Genomic DNA, 18,505 nt, shown 5'->3' on the forward strand with positions numbered 1-18,505 from the left:
TTGAAATGTTTTTTGTCCACTCTTACAAATTGAAATTTAAGTTGAATTGTTAAATTCAAGTCAAGTTGAAAAGTCTAAGTCTCAGGCTCAAGTTCAGCTGTCAAGATGAATTTCAAAGCCCAAAGTGTTATGATCTCCTCAACGGAGAATCTGAACTGGAACTTGCAGTGGGACTTAGAGCTTCAACGTTGACTAGGACATGAGAATTATACTTGATAATCAAGTCCAAGTTGAAGTCTAAATCCATTATGAAGTCTTATCTTGGATGTAATCTTGGATCTGAAGCACCTCCAAGTTGAAGACCGAGTCTTTAGTTCGAAGTCCGGGTTCAACCTCAAGTTGAAGTCTCATTAGATCAGGATTAAATCTTATTAGTTTATACGATTCGTTTACTCCAGAATGTTGTTTAACTCACACCACACAGTGACCAAGACTTCACACACTGACACAGTAATGAGTCATAAAGCTTGTGAACACAGATGTGTGACACTATTCAGATTTAAGTCCTCGTTCCATCGACCCCGAGCGGCCGAGAATAATCTTCTTACTGATATAATCAGATGTCAGAAAGTTAATTGTCTTTAACGGTGAAAAGTCTGACTGAAAATGTTCTCGCGCTCTACAGATTTATCAGTGTGGGAAATGTCCCATGTCACTCCATCAGGATTGGAATAATAAAGCTTGGAATGTTGTTACTGGTTGTTTCTTTACAGATGCTGTGTGTTGTGTCTGACATCTAACGTCCCTCGTGCACAAACTCATCACCACCAAAAAGCCAAACCTTTCTACTGCAAACTGCAATCAGACAGGGGCAATTTCCCAGAGAGTGGGATTAAAGTGTGTGTGTGTGGGTGTGTGGGTGTGTGCGTGTGTGTGTGTGTGTGAGAGAGAGAGAGAGAGAGAGAGAGAGAGAGAGAGAGAGAGAGAGAGAGAGAGAGAGAGAGAGAGAGAGAGAGAGAGAGAGAGAGAGCAAGCTGGCAAGGTCATCCTCATCAGTCCTACAGCCTCCTTGCCCTCGTCTCTATGACTCATGTAAGAGTGGGTGATTCAAGTGTGGAGAAAAAGAGAGAGAGGGAGAGAGAGGAGGAGATAGATGGAGAGAGAGAGATAGAGAGAGAGAGAGAGAGAGAGAGAGAGAGAGAGAGAGAGATTCAAAAATAAATAAAGAGGAGGAAAGTCTGTGAATGCCAATTAAATTTGATAAAATTATTTTTGAGAATCGTCACCAGCAGGTTGTAGAGCTGTAACATCATCCTGAACTTAGGCGAAATGCCTGGGACATTAAATTGGGCCTTGGACATTAAATTGGGCCTTGGACATTAAGGACATTAAATTGGGCCTTGGACATTAAATTGGGCCTTGGACATTAAGGACATTAAATTGGGCCTTGGACATTAAGGACATTAAATTGGGCCTTGGACATTAAGGACATTAAATTGGGCCTTGGACATTAAGGACATTAAATTGGGCCTTGGACATTAAATGTAACTATAAATGGATAAAATCCTAAAGAATAAGGGGCAAAAAATAAGTCGTTGTAATAAATATAATTATTAGTGTTAGGACTTTGCTGTCATGTAAGAGGAAGGAATGACTTCAAGTTAGTTTCTGTTGGTACTGTTCTAGCAGCACTTATTGTTCTCTCTCTCTCTCTGTCTCTCTCTCTCTCTCTGTCTCTCTCTGTCTCTCTCTCTGTGTCTCTGTCTCTCTCTCTGTTTCTCTCTGTCTCTCTTTCTCTGTCTCTCTCTCTCTCTCTCCCTCTCTCTCTCTCTGTCTCTCTGTCTCTCTCTCTGTGTCTCTGTCTCTCTCTGTGTGTCTCTCTGTCTCTCTTTCTCTGTCTCTCTCTCTCTCTCTCTGTATCTCTCTGTCTCTCTCTGTCTGGCTGTCTGTCTCTCTCTCTCTGTCTCTCTCTCTCTCTGTGCCTGTCTCTCTCTGTGTGTCTCTCTCTCTCTCTCTCTGTCTCTGTGTCTCTCTCTCTCTCTCTCTGTCTCTCTGTCTCTCTCTCTGTGTCTCTGTCTCTCTCTGTGTGTCTCTCTGTCTCTCTTTCTCTGTCTCTCTCTCTCTCTCTCTCTCTCTCTCTCTCTCTGTCTCTCTGTCTCTCTCTCTGTGTCTCTGTCTCTCTCTCTGTGTCTCTCTGTCTCTCAATCTCTGTCTCTCTCTCTCTCTCTCTGTCTCTCTCTGTCTCTCTCTGTCTGGCTGTCTATCTCTCTCTCTGTCTCTCTCTCTCTCTGTGTGTCTGTCTCTCTGTGTGTGTGTGTGTCTCTCTCTCTCTCTGTCTCTGTGTGTGTGTGTCTCTCTCTCTCTCTCTCTCTCTCTCTCTCTCTCTCTCTCTCTCTCTCTTTCTCTCCCCCCCTCTCTCCTCTGTACTAAAGGTCCTGAAGGTACCAAACCCAGAGGATTTTCTTCCTTACAGAAAACCTCACCATACCAGTGATTACACAAACTTATATAACCTGTTATTATCACAGGGTTACGTGTGTTCTATCCCTTACGTAATGAGCCGCACTGCCGAACCGATTCCTCTTCTGATTATTCAGTGACTCCTGAACAAAAAGCTAAACATGATCCATTCATGAGCGGTGCAGCAGCATCTCTGCATCTCCGTCCTCCAGGCAGCAGCAGCAGCAGCAGCAGCAGCAGCAGCGTGTAGAGCACAAGGAAAGCTGTGTTTTCTGCCAGCGGCGTTGCTTTTCCACATTCGATGAATCATTGATGGTGTTAGGTTTTATTTGACAGTGAATATCAGCAAGTGCCAATTTATTTCTACTTTTTCTCTCAGAACTCCTGACTGCGCAGCGCACAGACGATTCGGGAGGTTTAAAAAGCCAGACTTTCACGTCTGTCGCCTTCGGGAGGAATGAAAATAACTCCTGTGTGTCTGTGACAGTACAGCACCCCGCTACCCTGCGCCTTTTATTCTTTTCTTTGCGGGGTTTTTTTTTTTAATGATTTTATTTATTTATTTATTTCAGAGCCTAAAGGAAAAAAGGCGAGGTAATTAGTGCGTTTGAAAGGTCGCCGTGTAGCTGGTGTCCAAATCCGCCGCGACTCGTCTCACCGAGCGCCGAAGCCTACGCACAGGATCACCAACAGGCCACAAAACACAAGATAAAAAAAATACAAAACATCTCTAGTAAACATCTCACACAAATGCCCTCGGGGTTTTCTTTTTCCTTCCACTGAATTTTCTTACTTTTTCTTTTTTTTGTTTTTATACTTTCATCTCTTAAGCTTTTCACTTCTCATTTGTTTAATTAAGATCTTTCCTTGTACATGTCCGGTCCTCGTTACCGAATAATTAGCTTTATTAATTTCCTATTTCAACTGAGGGCCTTTTTACACCTGGTCACTTCGTGTGTCGTCTCTGATCCGATATCTATCTGATCTGTTAAAACTGTACCGTTTACATCAGACCACATAAACGCGTCTCGGCGAATCGGATATCGATCCGATCTTTCTGCTCCCGCCCAAAATGCTGATATATTTTACCTCATTTCCGGGGTAACTGAAACGGAACACGCTTTGGTGTATGCGGTTTTCAGAACGCGATCGAAACGAAAAAACTCGTTACGACGTTTATGTTACAAAAAACAGCGTTTACTTAACAGCGATGCGCGACTCGTGAGTCACCTGCGAGTCACGTACTTCCGTTTGGGAGGAGTTTAGCGCTGACGTATGTGGCTTGAACAACCACATGCATTTACACCTGTCCGGTTTCATCTGAAACGCGTCCCAGACCACCTCCTGAAGGGGTTCGAACCATCGGATTTATGTCCGTCTCCAAACCGTTTCGGAGGGCGTTTAGACCTGGTCTTTTTACCGTCGGGTAGATATCGCATCACAGAAAACGTGTGAAGTGACCAGAATTAACAGCATTATTATTAACGGTTCATATCCGACCATTAAACACCGACAGAGGAAGGGGATTATTTCTGTTTATTTAACCCTCACATGACTGTCCATGTCTCTTCGGGTTTTGCGGAATTTTGCAAAAATATATATTTATTTTTTTCCTCCAGACAAGTTGAGGTATTTTTCTGTAGTCGGCACTTTTGAGAAATGTTTGGTTAGAGTAGAGTAGATAACCGAAGCTGCGAACTCTGTTTTTTTTTCTTCTGCTTATGATAAAGTGTCATGTGCAATATCATAATAATATAAAAATAAAAAAAACCTGGAATTATCTAAAAGTTACATCAGCAGAGCATTTTGTGCTGACCGTAACAGCCACTGTGCTCACGATTGCACCATCTTCCTGAAGTTCCAGATAGTTCCAGGGATTTGTCACCACACTGAGTCGGATGTGTGTGTGTGTGTGTGTGTGTGTGTGTGTGTGTGTGTGTGTGTGTGTGTGTGTGTGTGTGTGTGTGTGTGTGTGTGTGTGACAGGTGTGTTATGGAACCTCTCGTCATGTGACGCCCTGAAGATGCCCATCATCCAGGATGCTCTGGCCGTCCTGACCAACACCGTGATCATCCCTCTGTCTGCCTGGGACGTCTCGCCGCATCAGGAGGATCGCAAACTGCAGATGCACGCTTCGCTCGTCTTGCGCAACGCCACCGGGTGTCTGAGGTCAGTCCTGCAACAAAACATCTCCCGAAGTGGGCGTGTCCAAAAACTCTATTTGAATATTATTCAAATGAGTCTGAATTCCCCACAGGCTATAATAAGAATAATTCCTTAAGCTTCACAGGCTGTGACACTGAAGCCATAAACTCGTCCTCGCAAATGATTTTTCTCAGCATTTGTTTTCTTATTCGATGTCATTTATTTAAATTTTATGCAAATAGCTCGAACGTTATCGAATTTGACGTTAATGAAAAATATGATGGAAAAGATGATGCTAGCTAGCTAAGCTTCCCCACAGCGTGCGGCGGTGATTTATAGCCACGGTTACCATGGCGACAGATCTACAGCTAGCATTTATTAATGTTACGGCGATCCTCGTTTTCCTTCTTAAAGAAAAACAGATTAAAAGTTCTTTTTTTTCGCAAGTTTACTTCCAGTGACAGTTTGATTTCTAAGTGCATCCACAGAGCCGAGGGATTTTCTTCTCTTCTCTCGATACGAGGAGCTCTTACCTGCGTGCGAGAGTTTGACTTCAAACCATCTGTGAAGCTTGACAGTGTGTTTATCGGTGTGACTCTGTGCTTTTATGTCTGCGAGCGGCTTTAAGACACGCCGTCGAGGCGTTTTCACTCGCTGCAGTTGTCGAAGGACAGGAATCGCTCCTGCTTCAGCTTCAGTCAGGTTGGGTTTCTGTCTAGAACCTGGTTCTGAGTCGCTATCAACAAGATGTTTGTGTTTCACTACAAAGTTCAGATGTTTTTGTCCCAAACATTTAAACACAGCCGTAGAGTGAAGAAGTTCTCAAGGTTTCCTGAATGCTTTTGGATTCTAGCTCTAGTTTGAGTCTTTTTGGACTGTTTTTTTTAATAAAGGAAACTTTCAGCACTAATCATACAAAAAAGATCTTAAAGCATTTTTTCTGCTTCAGAGAGTCACAGCTGTAAAAACCTGACAGAAATCTCGTCTCTGACTTGTTTACATCCATTAACCTAACAGTGAAGTCTCAGGGAAACTCCTTCTTTTAACTGGTTCTACGCTGGAGGAACCCACAACACTAGACTAGACTTCATCAGCTTGGATTGGACTGGACTTGACTTCATTAGATCGGATTGGACTACACTAGACTCATTAGCTTGGATTGGACTACACTAGACTCATTAGCTTGGATTGGACTACACTAGACTCATTAGCTTGGATTGGACTACACTAGACTCATTAGCTTGGATTGGACTGGACTTGACTTCATCAGCTTGGATTGGACTACACTAGACTACAGTATAATATACAGTGTAATATACAGTATAATATACAGTATAATATACAGTGTAATATACAGTGTAATATACAGTGTAATATACAGTATAATATACAGTGTAATATACAGTATAATATACAGTGTAATATACAGTATAATATACAGTGTAATATACAGTATAATATACAGTGTAATATACAGTGTAATATACAGTATAATATACAGTGTAATATACAGTGTAATATACAGTGTAATATACAGTATAATATAGTGTAATATACAGTATAATATACAGTGTAATATACAGTATAATATACAGTGTAATATACAGTGTAATATACAGTATAATATACAGTATAATATACAGTGTAATATACAGTATAATATACAGTATAATATACAGTGTAATAAACAGTATAATATACAGTGTAATATACAGTGTAATATACAGTGTAATATACAGTGTAATAAACAGTATAATATACAGTATAATATACAGTATAATATACAGTGTAATATACAGTGTAATATACAGTGTAATAAACAGTATAATATACAGTATAATATACAGTGTAATATACAGTGTAATATACAGTATAATATACAGTGTAATATACAGTGTAATATACAGTGTAATATACAGTATAATATACAGTGTAATATACAGTGTAATATACAGTGTAATATACAGTATAATATAGTGTAATATACAGTATAATATACAGTATAATATACAGTGTAATATACAGTGTAATATACAGTGTAATATACAGTATAATATACAGTATAATATACAGTGTAATATACAGTATAATATACAGTGTAATATACAGTGTAATATACAGTGTAATGTACAGTGTAATATACAGTATAATATACAGTGTAATAAACAGTATAATATACAGTGTAATATACAGTGTAATATACAGTATAATATACAGTGTAATATACAGTGTAATATACAGTGTAATATACAGTGTAATATACAGTGTAATAATCCATAATAATCTCACAGAATTTCTGCCGTGTGATGATTTATGCTCTGGGAGTCGTGTGAAAAATAACACGGAGGAAGCCGCGATTCTCCGAGGATCAATATTACTCTCGATGAGGCCTTAGTTCCGACCTTGTATCCATAGCAACTCTGCTAAACGACCGTCTCCGGACCTTATCGCACACGTTTGTTTGGCTTCCGACGTTCTGCTGAGATACACCACAGAAATCAGAGTTCGTATTTACATCTGGGATTTTACAAATACGACTATGATTTGCCTCCGTAAACGAGACTTCCTTCACCTGCTTCTTCTAGCACGTTGCAGGAGAGGAGCAGCCTTGTCGATAAAGATATTTACACACACACACACACACACACACACACACACACACACACACACACACACACACATGCTCACACACACAGGCAGACTTTCAGGAGTTTATTTTCTGTGAACACAAAGCCGTGCTGTAAATTGGCCTCTGGAGTGAGATGACGCATCTCCTCGTCTCCCAACACAAGCTCTTCTGAAGGTTTTCTGTCTTCAGGTAATTACTGGTGTCTTTGTGTAGCTGAAAAACAGTCCTGTAGCTGAAATGCACTTTTTTACGTGTTGTGGCTTGCAGCTGTTTGTCAATAAGTTAAAGTGAATAATGTGTAGTTACAGTAGGAAGTCACTCAGGTCATGTGATAACTTCTAGTGCTGCAGGTTAAGACGATGATCTCGTAGCTGCAGCGGTTTACTACTCAGTACTGTATGTAGAACTGTGCCAGGGTTTCAACACAAAGTGGGTGTGGTTTAAACCATGGGGGGAAAAATAGAGAAATGAAAGCAGCACAGTTCCTCAACCTCAGCTCTGGGCTGGGCTTGTCTGTAATGGGCTGAACTATATTGGATTAGCTTCATTAGCTTGGATTGGACTAGTCTAGACTTCATTAGCTTTGATTGAACAAGGCAAGACTTTGTTAGATTGCATTGGACTAGTCTAGACTTCATTAGCTTAGATTGAACAAGACTTCGTTATCTTGGATTGGACTAGTCTAGACTTTGTTAGATTGGATTGGACTAGTCTAGACTTCATTAGCTTAGATTGAACAAGAATTCGTTAGATTGGATTGGACTAGTCTAGACTTCATTGGCTTAGATTGAACAAGGCAAGACTTCATTAGATTGGATTGGACTAGTCTAGATTTCATTAGCTTAGATGAACAAGACAAGACTTTGTTAGATTGGGTTGGACTAGTCTAGACTTTGTTAGATTGGATTGGACTAGTCTAGACTTTGTTAGATTGGATTGGACTAGTCTAGACTTCATTAGCTTAGATTGAACAAGACAAGACTTTGTTAGATTGGATTGGACTAGTCTAGACTTCATTAGCTTAGATGAACAAGACAAGACTTCGTTAGATTGGATTGGACTACACTAAAGTTTATTATCTGGGATTGAAATAAACTAGACTTCATTAGCTTGGATTAGACAATACTAGACTTCATTAGATTAGATTATACTATATTAGACTTCATTAGCTTGGATAAGATTGGGTTTGCTTGGCCTAGAGTAGGTTAGTTAAGATTAGGCTGGACTGGACTTGACTGAACTGGACTGGACTGAAGTTAAATGGATTAGATTGGATCAGATTGGAGACGCCCTTCACGACACGTCTTAATTCCACCACTAAAATACGTCAGTGTCTTTCCCTCAGCTGGAGCGAGCTCAGGCAAAGCCTTAGAAAAAAAAATGCAGTGAAGTGGCGTTTTTTCAAAATTGCCTTTCGTCTCAATGGGAATTCGATGCTCTTCCTTTATAAATCACTTCCACCTAATGTCTATAAAATCCTCCATGTCTCCATGGAGGAAAGGCATGTCTAATAAAACCACATTTTTACAGGCACAAAATAGAATCCTTCCAAGAAAAAGGTTTCCCAGCATCCTCCATGCTCAAGCAGCAGGTCTCAAGCTGTGAGGAATAAAATACCTTCAATTTCCTCTTGTCAAACATCTCCGAAAGTGCCTCGGGTGATACGGAAGCACCTCGTGATGCAAGACTGGTGCCTGACCAAACAGGAACCACGAGAGGAACGTGTCCAGATCTATCAGCACCCCTCGTGAAGATCCGTGTCCTCCGGACCGGCTTTTACTGTGTGGTTAGTCGTTGTTTTTTGTGCCGTATGTCACCCGACAGGAGCGCAAGGGTTCTCACTCCAGCCCCAATAAGTATAGGAGGGTCTGCTCGGGGAAGCCCGATGCCGTGATGAACGACTCTGACGGTGGCGGCTGAAACGAGCTTTGTGAAGATGTACAGAGTTTGTCACTTAGCTGAAGGAGAAAGGTTCCTCTGAGCTTCTCATTTCTTAGGCTGGAGATTACAAAACTCCGGTATTTTTAGTACTAGTCCCTCTGAGGATATTTATTTCTACTGGAATTGTAGGTTCATTAGAGCTCTATCGATTTCCATCGCCACTCCATATACATCAAGGCTACCTGAGCTACAGAGTTCCTTTTTAAATCATTTTCAGGAAAAAAAAAACATATAAATGATGTTCTGATGTCCCACAAACAGGATTTCTTGTCAGTATCTATGCGCTGAAAGCTCCAGTAATAATAACTTACAGATCATTGGAGGTGGAGATCACGCTAACTATTAGAACAATGGATTGTTCTTTCTATGATACATTTTGATGCTAGCTGCTTGGACTAAACTACACCACATTAGCTTGGATTGGACTGGGTTCTTTCTTGAATTAGACTACAGTAGATTAGCTTGGACTGAATTAGACTGGTTTGGAATGGACTTGATCGGACCACGTTTTCTGGCATTCTAGAAGACTACACTGGAACTGCTCGACATGAAGCAAACTAGATCAGACCAGACATCCGTGGACAAGACTAGACTCCGGTAGCTTGGATTAAACAGTGCTTGCTTGGTTTATTCTAGAGTAGATTAGCCTAGATTAGGACATGACTGGATTAGACTAGTCTACATTAGTCTGATATGGATTTGATTGATTGAGCTAAACTAGACTAGATTGGACCAGATTTGTCACTTCCCGACTGATTTGGGTTGGAATTGATCAGATCAGACTGGACTTTGTGTGACATTAAGCTAAATGAATGTATAGGAGGTTAATTGTATGCTGTCTTCACTGTAATCGTGTGCGTTTGAGTAAACGGGACCACAGAGTAACCCTTATGCGAAAGTAAATTTAGATACGAGTGAAGCGAAGGAAGACGGAAGCAGCGACACGCGTCTGCCGAGGACACGGTAGGGGAGCAGCGACACGCGTCTGCCGAGGACACGGCGGGGGAGCAGCGACACGCGTCTGCCGAGGACACGGCAGGGGAGCAGCGACACGCGTCTGCCGAGGACACGGTAGGGGAGCAGCTCTTCAGTCAGAGCAGGTAAATTAGCTTCATTAGGAGCAGATGCTAGGAGAACAGCCGCAGAGCTTCTGAGAGAACGACGAGAGACAACTGTGAGCTGAAACCCAGCAGCCCAAATAAGCGTGTTTACCTCCAGAACCTCAAGTGTAGCACGAGCGAGAGAGCGAGAGAGCGAGCAGGACATCTCGCTTATCAGCATTCCAAACATGCTGCCTGACACGAAGCCAAGTGTTTGGCAGCCAGGTATCTCAGTGGTGTCCTGCTTCACAGTCAAATGGCTGCGTGTGATGGAGCTTCAGCTAAAACCTCTCCCTTATAAAACCGGCCATCTGCCGAGACGTCAGTCTGCGTTTTTTTATTTTTATTTTTATTTTTTTTTTACAGTTAAAACGAAATCTCTCGGCCCAGAAATTACCTGTTAACCGTTCGGACGGAGACGAGAACCAGTCGAGCGGGCACATAATAAATCCTTCAGTCTAAAATCCTTAATTGTTTACAACAGCAGAGCTGAACCGATCCTTCAGGACTATTAAAAAAAAAGAAAGTAAAGGTTTCCTTGTTGAAAAGAAGAGGATAAGGATTACAAGGTGTGTTTAAACTGTGTTCAATAAGTAATTAACTAACAAAGGATGTTAATTGATTAGATGGAGTTTATTGAGAGCGATGGAAAATAAACGACTTGAATAAACGATAAAAGCGAAGTGCTTCATTAACTGAAGAAAATGAGGAAACCTCGTGATCCCTCGCTGGACCGTGGACCTCACGCTGTATCACGGTCGCATCACGGACGCACTTCTGCTTAGCGTTAACCCTGTCGCGTGACGTCTGGCCCCGTGAGCATGCGTACGTGCGGACTCTGGGAGATTAGCGTCTCTTTGCGTATTTTTGCTCTCGACAACACCGGAGTGCTTTATGAAAGGTGTCGAGTGCGACTCGCTCGCTGTTCTGCTTCGTCAGCACGACGCTGCCGGCCCACGCGCTCCACCCGCGGATTTATTAAATCATTTTATCGTTTGGGAATATGGGCAGAGGTGCTCTGTTATTGGGTAGGACCCTGTCAGAAGACTGGCATTCCATCATGATGATGGTTGGATATATCAAGCACCTGCTGGGGTCTAATCGCTGAGCGTGTGAAAGCTAGGCAGCTAGATGTGAAAAATAATACCACATCCCACGTGAAGCATTGCTCTTTTTTTTTTTTTCTTTTGTCCAGGCCAAATTGTGGGAGAACAGCAGAGCTCCATCACACCTCATACAACTGATCTCTGTAGTTTTCTCCTGACTCGTATCCAGAGGAAATCTAGACTAGCGTGTACCTTCATCAGTGCTGCTTGCGAAGTGGCAGGTTGAGAAAAATCACGCGGTCTTTCAGAACACTGCTATTTATCTTCTCTCTCTCTCTGTCTCTCTCTCTCTCTCTGTCTCTCTCTTTCTGTCTCTCTCTCTCTCTCTCTCTCTCTCTCTCTCTCTCTATCTATCTCTCTCTGTCTCTCTCTCTTTCTGTCTCTCTCTCTCTCTCCCTCTGTCTCTCTCTCTCTCTCTGTCTCTATCTCTCTCTGTCTCTATCTCTCTCTGTCTCTCTCTTTCTGTCTCTCTCTCTCTGTGTCTCTCTCTCTCTCTACGTCTATCTCTGTCTCTCTCTCTCTGTCTGTCTGTCTCTCTCTGTCTCTATCTCTATCTCTGTCTCTCTCTCTATCTGTCTCTCTCTACGTCTCTCTCTCTCTGTCTCTCTCTCTGTGTGTGTGTGTGTGTGTCTCTCTCTCTCTCTCTCTCTATCTGTCTCTCTCTCTATCTGTCTCTCTCTCTCTCTAAGTCTCTCTCTCTGTCTCTCTCTGTCTGTTTGTCTCACTCTCTCTGTCCCTCTCTCTGTCTCTGTCTCTCTCTCTCTCTACGTCTCTCTCTTTGTCTCTCTCTGTCTCTCTGTCTCTCTCTCTCTCTCCTATCTTACCTTTCTTTCTCTTGTCTCCCTCTCATTTCATTATCGTCTCTCTCTCCCTTGTCTTTCTCCTGTCTCTCTCATCTCTCGACTCTCTCTCATCTCTTTTATCTCTCTCTCTTCTCGTTGTTCTCTTGTCTCCCTCTCTCGTCTCTTTTTCTCCTCTCTCCCTAGTCTCTCTCTCTCTCTCTCTCTTATCTCTCCCTTTTCTCTCTCTTGTCTATCTGTCAGCTCGGTTATTCTACACTGAAGATTTACTCGCTTAATGGCTTCAAATATTTCATTTGCTTTTCGGCTGCATTTCATAGAACAGTCTATCACACTAATCCCTGGTTAATGCTTTAGTGAAGTACCTTTACGAAGAGCAGCAAGTCAACCTTCCAAAGCCTGGAGCTGCTTAAATTGATATTTTTATTTTTATGTCTTTAGGGGGTTTTCTAGGTGGAATTATATCAGCATGTTGTCGATCTGTGTGTCCTCGTTAGTGTGATATCTCCAGAATGAACAGGTGAACATTTGTAGGATTGGAGTGAGGATCGGAATCAGGACATGATCACAAGGTCACAAGCCAGAAACAGTTTGACTTGTTTATCATGAACGGTCTGGGAACGATAACCTGCCTCACTGATAATAATAATGTATATAGTTTGAGTCACGATGGTGACCTGCCTAATGATGCCTATAATGATTCCTTTAAAATGTCTGTTTTTATTGATGCATCACAGATAATAAATCTGGAACACGACGAGGCACGTTTCCTGAGCTGATGAGTTACGGAGGTCACTTCCACATTATTATTTACTAATATACGTTTTTTTAAACGAACCATTATCGAATACACGCGTGCTAGCGTCGAGTAGAATGACACGCTAATTGAGTTTAAGTGTACGGTATGAAACAAAATTCAGATCTATTTCATTTCTAAAACTAAAAAGGTTCCATGGTATTAGTTTGAGAAGTGAACCGTTAAAAGCAGCTCTTGATGTCGCTCTCACAATTTGAGCCCCGAAGCGCTCGGTACGTTTCAGACCTGGTTTGTGTCCAGCGCAGCCGAGTTTACGGTTCCCTCGGCCCTTAGCCCTCTTGGCTCGGCTCGTTCTCAGGCTTTATGAACAGTAAGTGCTCTGCGTTTGTGTTTCCCCGAAGCCTTCAGGAGCGCTCTTATTGTGTTACTGTGTTATTACATGGAGGGAAGCCAGGCGTGACATGCACAAAGCTCTTGCAGCACCTGATGCACATTAGCATAACCTCTGATTAGCTGCTTTCCCACGTGGCACAGCAGCGTGTGTGATTTTTCAAATGAAACGCTGTATTCTGAGATCTCGCCCTCCGCCAGCTGAGCTTTTAGTGTTATGGCTGTTTACCTGGAGAAATGGATCATCAGTAAGGTTTGAAAGTGAGACTCTGAGACCGAGAGTCACCGACACTGACCGGGAGTCAGAGCCTCTGACCGATAGTCAGAGCCACTGTCTGAGAGTCAGAGCCACTGACTGAGAGTCACAGACACTGACCGGGAGTCAGAGCCACTGTCTGAGAGTCAGAGCCACTGACTGAGAGTCACAGACACTGACCAGGAGACAGAGCCACTGTCTGAGAGTCAGAGCCACTGACTGAGAGTCACAGACACTGACCGGGAGTCAGAGCCACTGTCTGAGAGTCAGAGCCACTGACTGAGAGTCACAGACACTGACCGGGAGTCAGAGCCACTGTCTGAGAGTCAGAGCCACTGACTGAGAGTCACAGACACTGACCAGGAGACAGAGCCACTGACCAGGAGTCAGAGCCACTGACTGAGAGTCACCGACACTGACTGAGAGTCACCGACACTGACCAGGAGTCAGAGCCACTGACCAGGAGTCAGAGCCACTGACTGAGAGTCACCGACACTGACCTGGAGTCAGAGCCACTGACTGAGAGTCACAGTCACTGACCGGGAGTCAGAGCTACTGACTGAGAGTCACTGCCAATGACCAGGAGTCAGAGCCACTGACTGAGAGTCACCGACACTGACTGAGAGTCACCGACACTGACCAGGAGTCAGAGCCACTGACCAGGAGTCAGAGCCACTGACCAGGAGTCAGAGCCACTGACTGAGAGTCACCGACACTGACCTGGAGTCAGAGCCACTGACTGAGAGTCACAGTCACTGACCGGGAGTCAGAGTCACTTACTGAGAGTCACCGACACTGACCTGGAGTCAGAGCCACTGACTGAGAGTCACAGTCACTGACCGGGAGTCAGAGCTACTGACTGAGAGTCACTGCCAATGACCAGGAGTCAGAGCCACTGACTGAGAGTCACAGTCACTGACCAGGAGTCAGAGTCACTTACTGAGAGTCACCGACACTGACCGGGAGTCAGAGCCACTGATCGTTAGTCACAGACTCTTGATGTTAGATGTTTTTAAACATATCCAAGGATCAGAGGAATCGTTCAAACGTGTAGGTTCGATGTCACTGACTCTCCTGTAGGTTCGATGTCACTGACTCTCCTGTAGGTTCGATGTCACTGACTCTCCTGAGTCACACAGAATCGAGTAAATCTCAAAGGATTTATTCAGAATCACATTAGATTTTGCTCAGAGCGCAAACAGAGTGTATTAAAACCAAATCAATAAGTGCTCAGCTCCTGAGCAACTCCTCAGCTGGAGAAGCTTCAGAAATCGGAGCTGTGCCACTTTTAAAGCTTGTCCTGATGGATACCGGTAGGCGAGACATGTTTCCACATCACTGCTGAGTTCTGCATCGTGATTGGTCAGCATCGTGATCGGTCAGCATCGTGATCGGTCAGAAGGTGTCGATTCCTTCACTGTATCAGCAGCTCTGACTGTAATGCAGCTGCACATCACAGCTTTATATTATTACATCATCTTATCGTTTGTCACATAAACAGATTTTTTAACAATATTTAATTTTGTCAGTAAACATTTGTTTAATAAGTGCAACACGTACGGAAGGAGTCTCCAGTCTAAGGACTTTGTACCAGTCAACAGTAATAGCAGGAATAAGCCACTCAGGGACAAGCTGTTATAGGAAAATAATCATCCTCTGTTTGGGAGTTTGTTGTTTTTAAAGAACGCAACCTGTGATTTGTTTGTTTTCCCTGCAGCCTGAACGTTCCACAGTAACGCTGTGTTCCAGACGCCTCTCTCTTCTCGTATATATATATTTAACTTTAGTTAGTGGATCAGCAGGCGGCTCGGCGGCCGTAGTGAATATTTAATAAGTCGATATGCCAAAGCCGGTACGCGAATAAATAGCGTGGTTTGTTGTGCAGGAGTGTGGTTTTATCAGCGCCGGCTAAATGATATAGCTTTAAAGCCTTTGCCGAGTTAATGTGATGGAAAGAGAAGCTTCTCTGGGCACAAATGTCATCGTTTTGTTTCCTCGTCATCTCCCGATTGCACAAAATGAAACGTAGCAATCGATTTGGGCCGAGCTGAGTGACGAGAATGCAAATTAGATGCGAGTGTCTCGCAGTGGCTCTCGTTCTGAGCTGGGAGAGAGAAATTACTTGGACTCTGAGGGTTTGGATGAGCTCCTGCTGGAATTCACTCTGTGTGTGTGTGTGTGTGTGTGTGTGTGTGTGTGTGTGTGTGTGTGTGTGTGTGTGTGTGTGTGTGTGTGTGTGTGTGTTTGAGAGAGAGATATTTCTCTCGACCGGGCAGCCGAGGGCTATTAGTCAAGATCGAATCTTTGCTGCTGCAGTTACATGACGAAGCGTTTTGGAATCTCAAATATGATTTTGATTTGCTGTTATTTTCAGCAAATAAAAAAAAAAGAAGGCAGAAACACGTCGTAGGTTTGTGAGACTGTTTGTGTCTGTTTTTTAAGTCGAAGAAGTGTGAGGAATAAAACACTGCATGAGCTCCTCATACCACTCCAGAGCTGATTATTGTCCTGTAACAGCACATCCTGAAGTGTGTTAGTTCTCTTATACCACCCATTTTATTTAATAATAATAATAATAACAATAACAATAATAATAATAACAGAAAAAGTATTATTATTATTATTATTATTATTATTATTATCAATATTATTATTAATAATAATAATAGTAATAATAATAATAAAAACAAAAAACAATAATAATAATAAAAACAATAATAATAATAACAATAAAAATAATAATAATAATAATAATAAAAATAAAAATAATAATAGTAATAATATTATTAATAACAACAACAATAATAATAATAATAATAATAATAATATTAATAGTGATAATAACAATTATAGTTATAATTGTTATTTTATTATTATTATTATAGACACTTAATTTTAAAATAATTAAACATTGAAATATTTACATTTAGTACTTAATTAAATATACTAGTGAATCAATTAGTGAATCAGTTGGTTTATGAACTAGTTTAACGGCTCGTTAGTGTTCATTGATGTTACATTGTTTGTTATTAACGGTTGCTGTTTATATTTTTTATATATATTCTATATAATCAAGTCAAGTTGACATACTGGTTTCGGTTCACTTTGATGATGCTGGCAGTCGATTCTAAAATGATTCAATATAAAAAAGAGTTTATTGAGCCAATTCTAAAATGATTCATTCTCAAAATGTCTCTGAATTAATTAATCCCAAAAAGACAAACATCCAAAATGAGTCAATACCGATTTAAATCTATAACAAAAAGAGTCGGTCAATCAGAGTTCTTCCCAAAATGAGTCAGTCTCAAAATGAGTCGATCTCAAAGTGAACCAGTTCCTTGAACATTAGAAGTCAACGCTCTTTGTTCATTGAAATAAGTTAATGTTCATAACAACTTAGAGACTCTGAGCAGAATGTTTAGGGTTAATATCAGACACATATTTACTCAGCGAGACACAATAAATAAATCAGGGCATAAAAAATGATCTGTGATCCTTCTGCTCTCTGTGAACTAAAGCAGTCAGATACAGTATTTATTGTGTCAAAGGCAAAGACTGAACTCAGAGTGAGGCAATTAACCAACCTGGACAATCTGATTAGTCTCTCTCTCTCTCTGTCTCTCTCTCTGTCTCTCTCTCTCTCTCTCTCTCTCTCTCTCTCTCTCTCTCTCTCTCTCTCTCTTTCTCTCCCTCTCTCTCTCTGTCTCTCTCTCTGTCTCTCTCTCTCTCTCTCTCTCTGTCTCTCTGTCTCTCTCTCTTTCTCTCCCTCTCTCTCTCTGTCTCTCTGTCTCTCTCTCTCTCTGTCTCTCTGTCTCTCTCTCTTTCTTTCTCTCTCTCCCTCTCTCTCTCTCCCTCTCTCTCTCTCTCTCTCTCTCTTTCTCTCTGTCTCTCTCTCTCTCTCTCTCTCTCTCTCTCTCTCTGCCTCTCTCTCTCTCCCCTTCTCTCTCTTTCTCTCTCTCTCTCTTTCTCTCTCTCTCTCTCTCTCACTCTGTCTCTCTCTGTCTCGCTCTCTCACTCTCTCTGTCTTTCTCTCTCTGTCTTTCTCTCTCTCTCTCTGTCTCTGTCTCTCTCTGTCTCACTCTCTGTCTCTCTCTCTCTCTCTCTCTCTCTCTCTCTCTGTCTCTGTCTCTCTCTGTCTCACTCTCTGTCTCTGTCTCACTCTCTCTGTCTCTCTCTCTGTCTCTGTCTCTCTCTCTGTCTGTTTGTCTCTTTCTCTGTCTCTCTCTCTGTCTCTCTCTGTCTCACTCTCTCTCTCTGTCTTTGTCTCTCTCTGTCTCACTCTCTCTCTCTGTCTTTGTCTCTCTCTGTCTCTCTCTCTCTCTCTCTCTTTCTCTCTCTGTAATATTGAAAACTATTACAATTTAATAACTATTTAATTACTATGTATTTTATATCTACTTGAAAATAAAATGATTAATCATTCTTCTTCTTGCTCTTCTTCTTCTTCTTCTTCTTCTTATTATTATTATTATTATTATTGTTGTTGTTATTATTGTTGTTGTTGTTGTTATAAATAATAACACTAATAATAATAATAACAAGAAGAAGAAGAACAATATGAATGTGGTGAACATGTGTGTGTTTAGGAACGTGAGCTCGGCCGGAGAGGAGGCGAGGAGGAGGATGAGGGAGTGTGAAGGTCTGACAGACGCTCTGCTCTTCGTCATCCAGACTGCTTTGGGGAGCAGTGAGATTGATAGCAAGGTTTGTGTCTGTCTTCTTCTTCCTCCTGCACAACCTCCACTATCAGGACATCTTGTGCTTGGACGCTTTCTCCAGGTCTCCTGTCTCCTGTCTCCTGTCTCCTAAACGCTCTTCTTTAATCATGATTTAGCGGCGCTCCTCTTCAGGGTGATGACACCGGCACAGGAAGTGTGTTTATGCTAATGAGGATTGAGCGCTGAGCGGTGCTGATGCTACACGCCCGACTCAGCGTTCTGCCTCTGGTCATTTCCAAACCCCTGCTCATTACAGCTTCCTC

General features: G+C 42.1%; 1 protein-coding gene across 1 annotated transcript in view; it reads left to right on the forward strand.

Moving 5' to 3' along the window:
• The window catches only part of ctnnd2a (catenin (cadherin-associated protein), delta 2a), a 58,863-nt gene that overhangs the window by 16,278 nt on the left and 24,080 nt on the right, over window positions 1–18,505 (forward strand). Inside the window, exons 4-5 of the mRNA XM_047808378.1 lie at window positions 4,386–4,569; window positions 18,111–18,228. Of these exons, the coding sequence (XP_047664334.1) occupies window positions 4,386–4,569; window positions 18,111–18,228 (302 nt within the window). The remainder of the gene's footprint in view (window positions 1–4,385; window positions 4,570–18,110; window positions 18,229–18,505) is intronic.

This window comes from Tachysurus fulvidraco, chromosome 25 (assembly GCF_022655615.1).
Source record: "Tachysurus fulvidraco isolate hzauxx_2018 chromosome 25, HZAU_PFXX_2.0, whole genome shotgun sequence".
Lineage (NCBI taxonomy): Eukaryota > Metazoa > Chordata > Actinopteri > Siluriformes > Bagridae > Tachysurus > Tachysurus fulvidraco.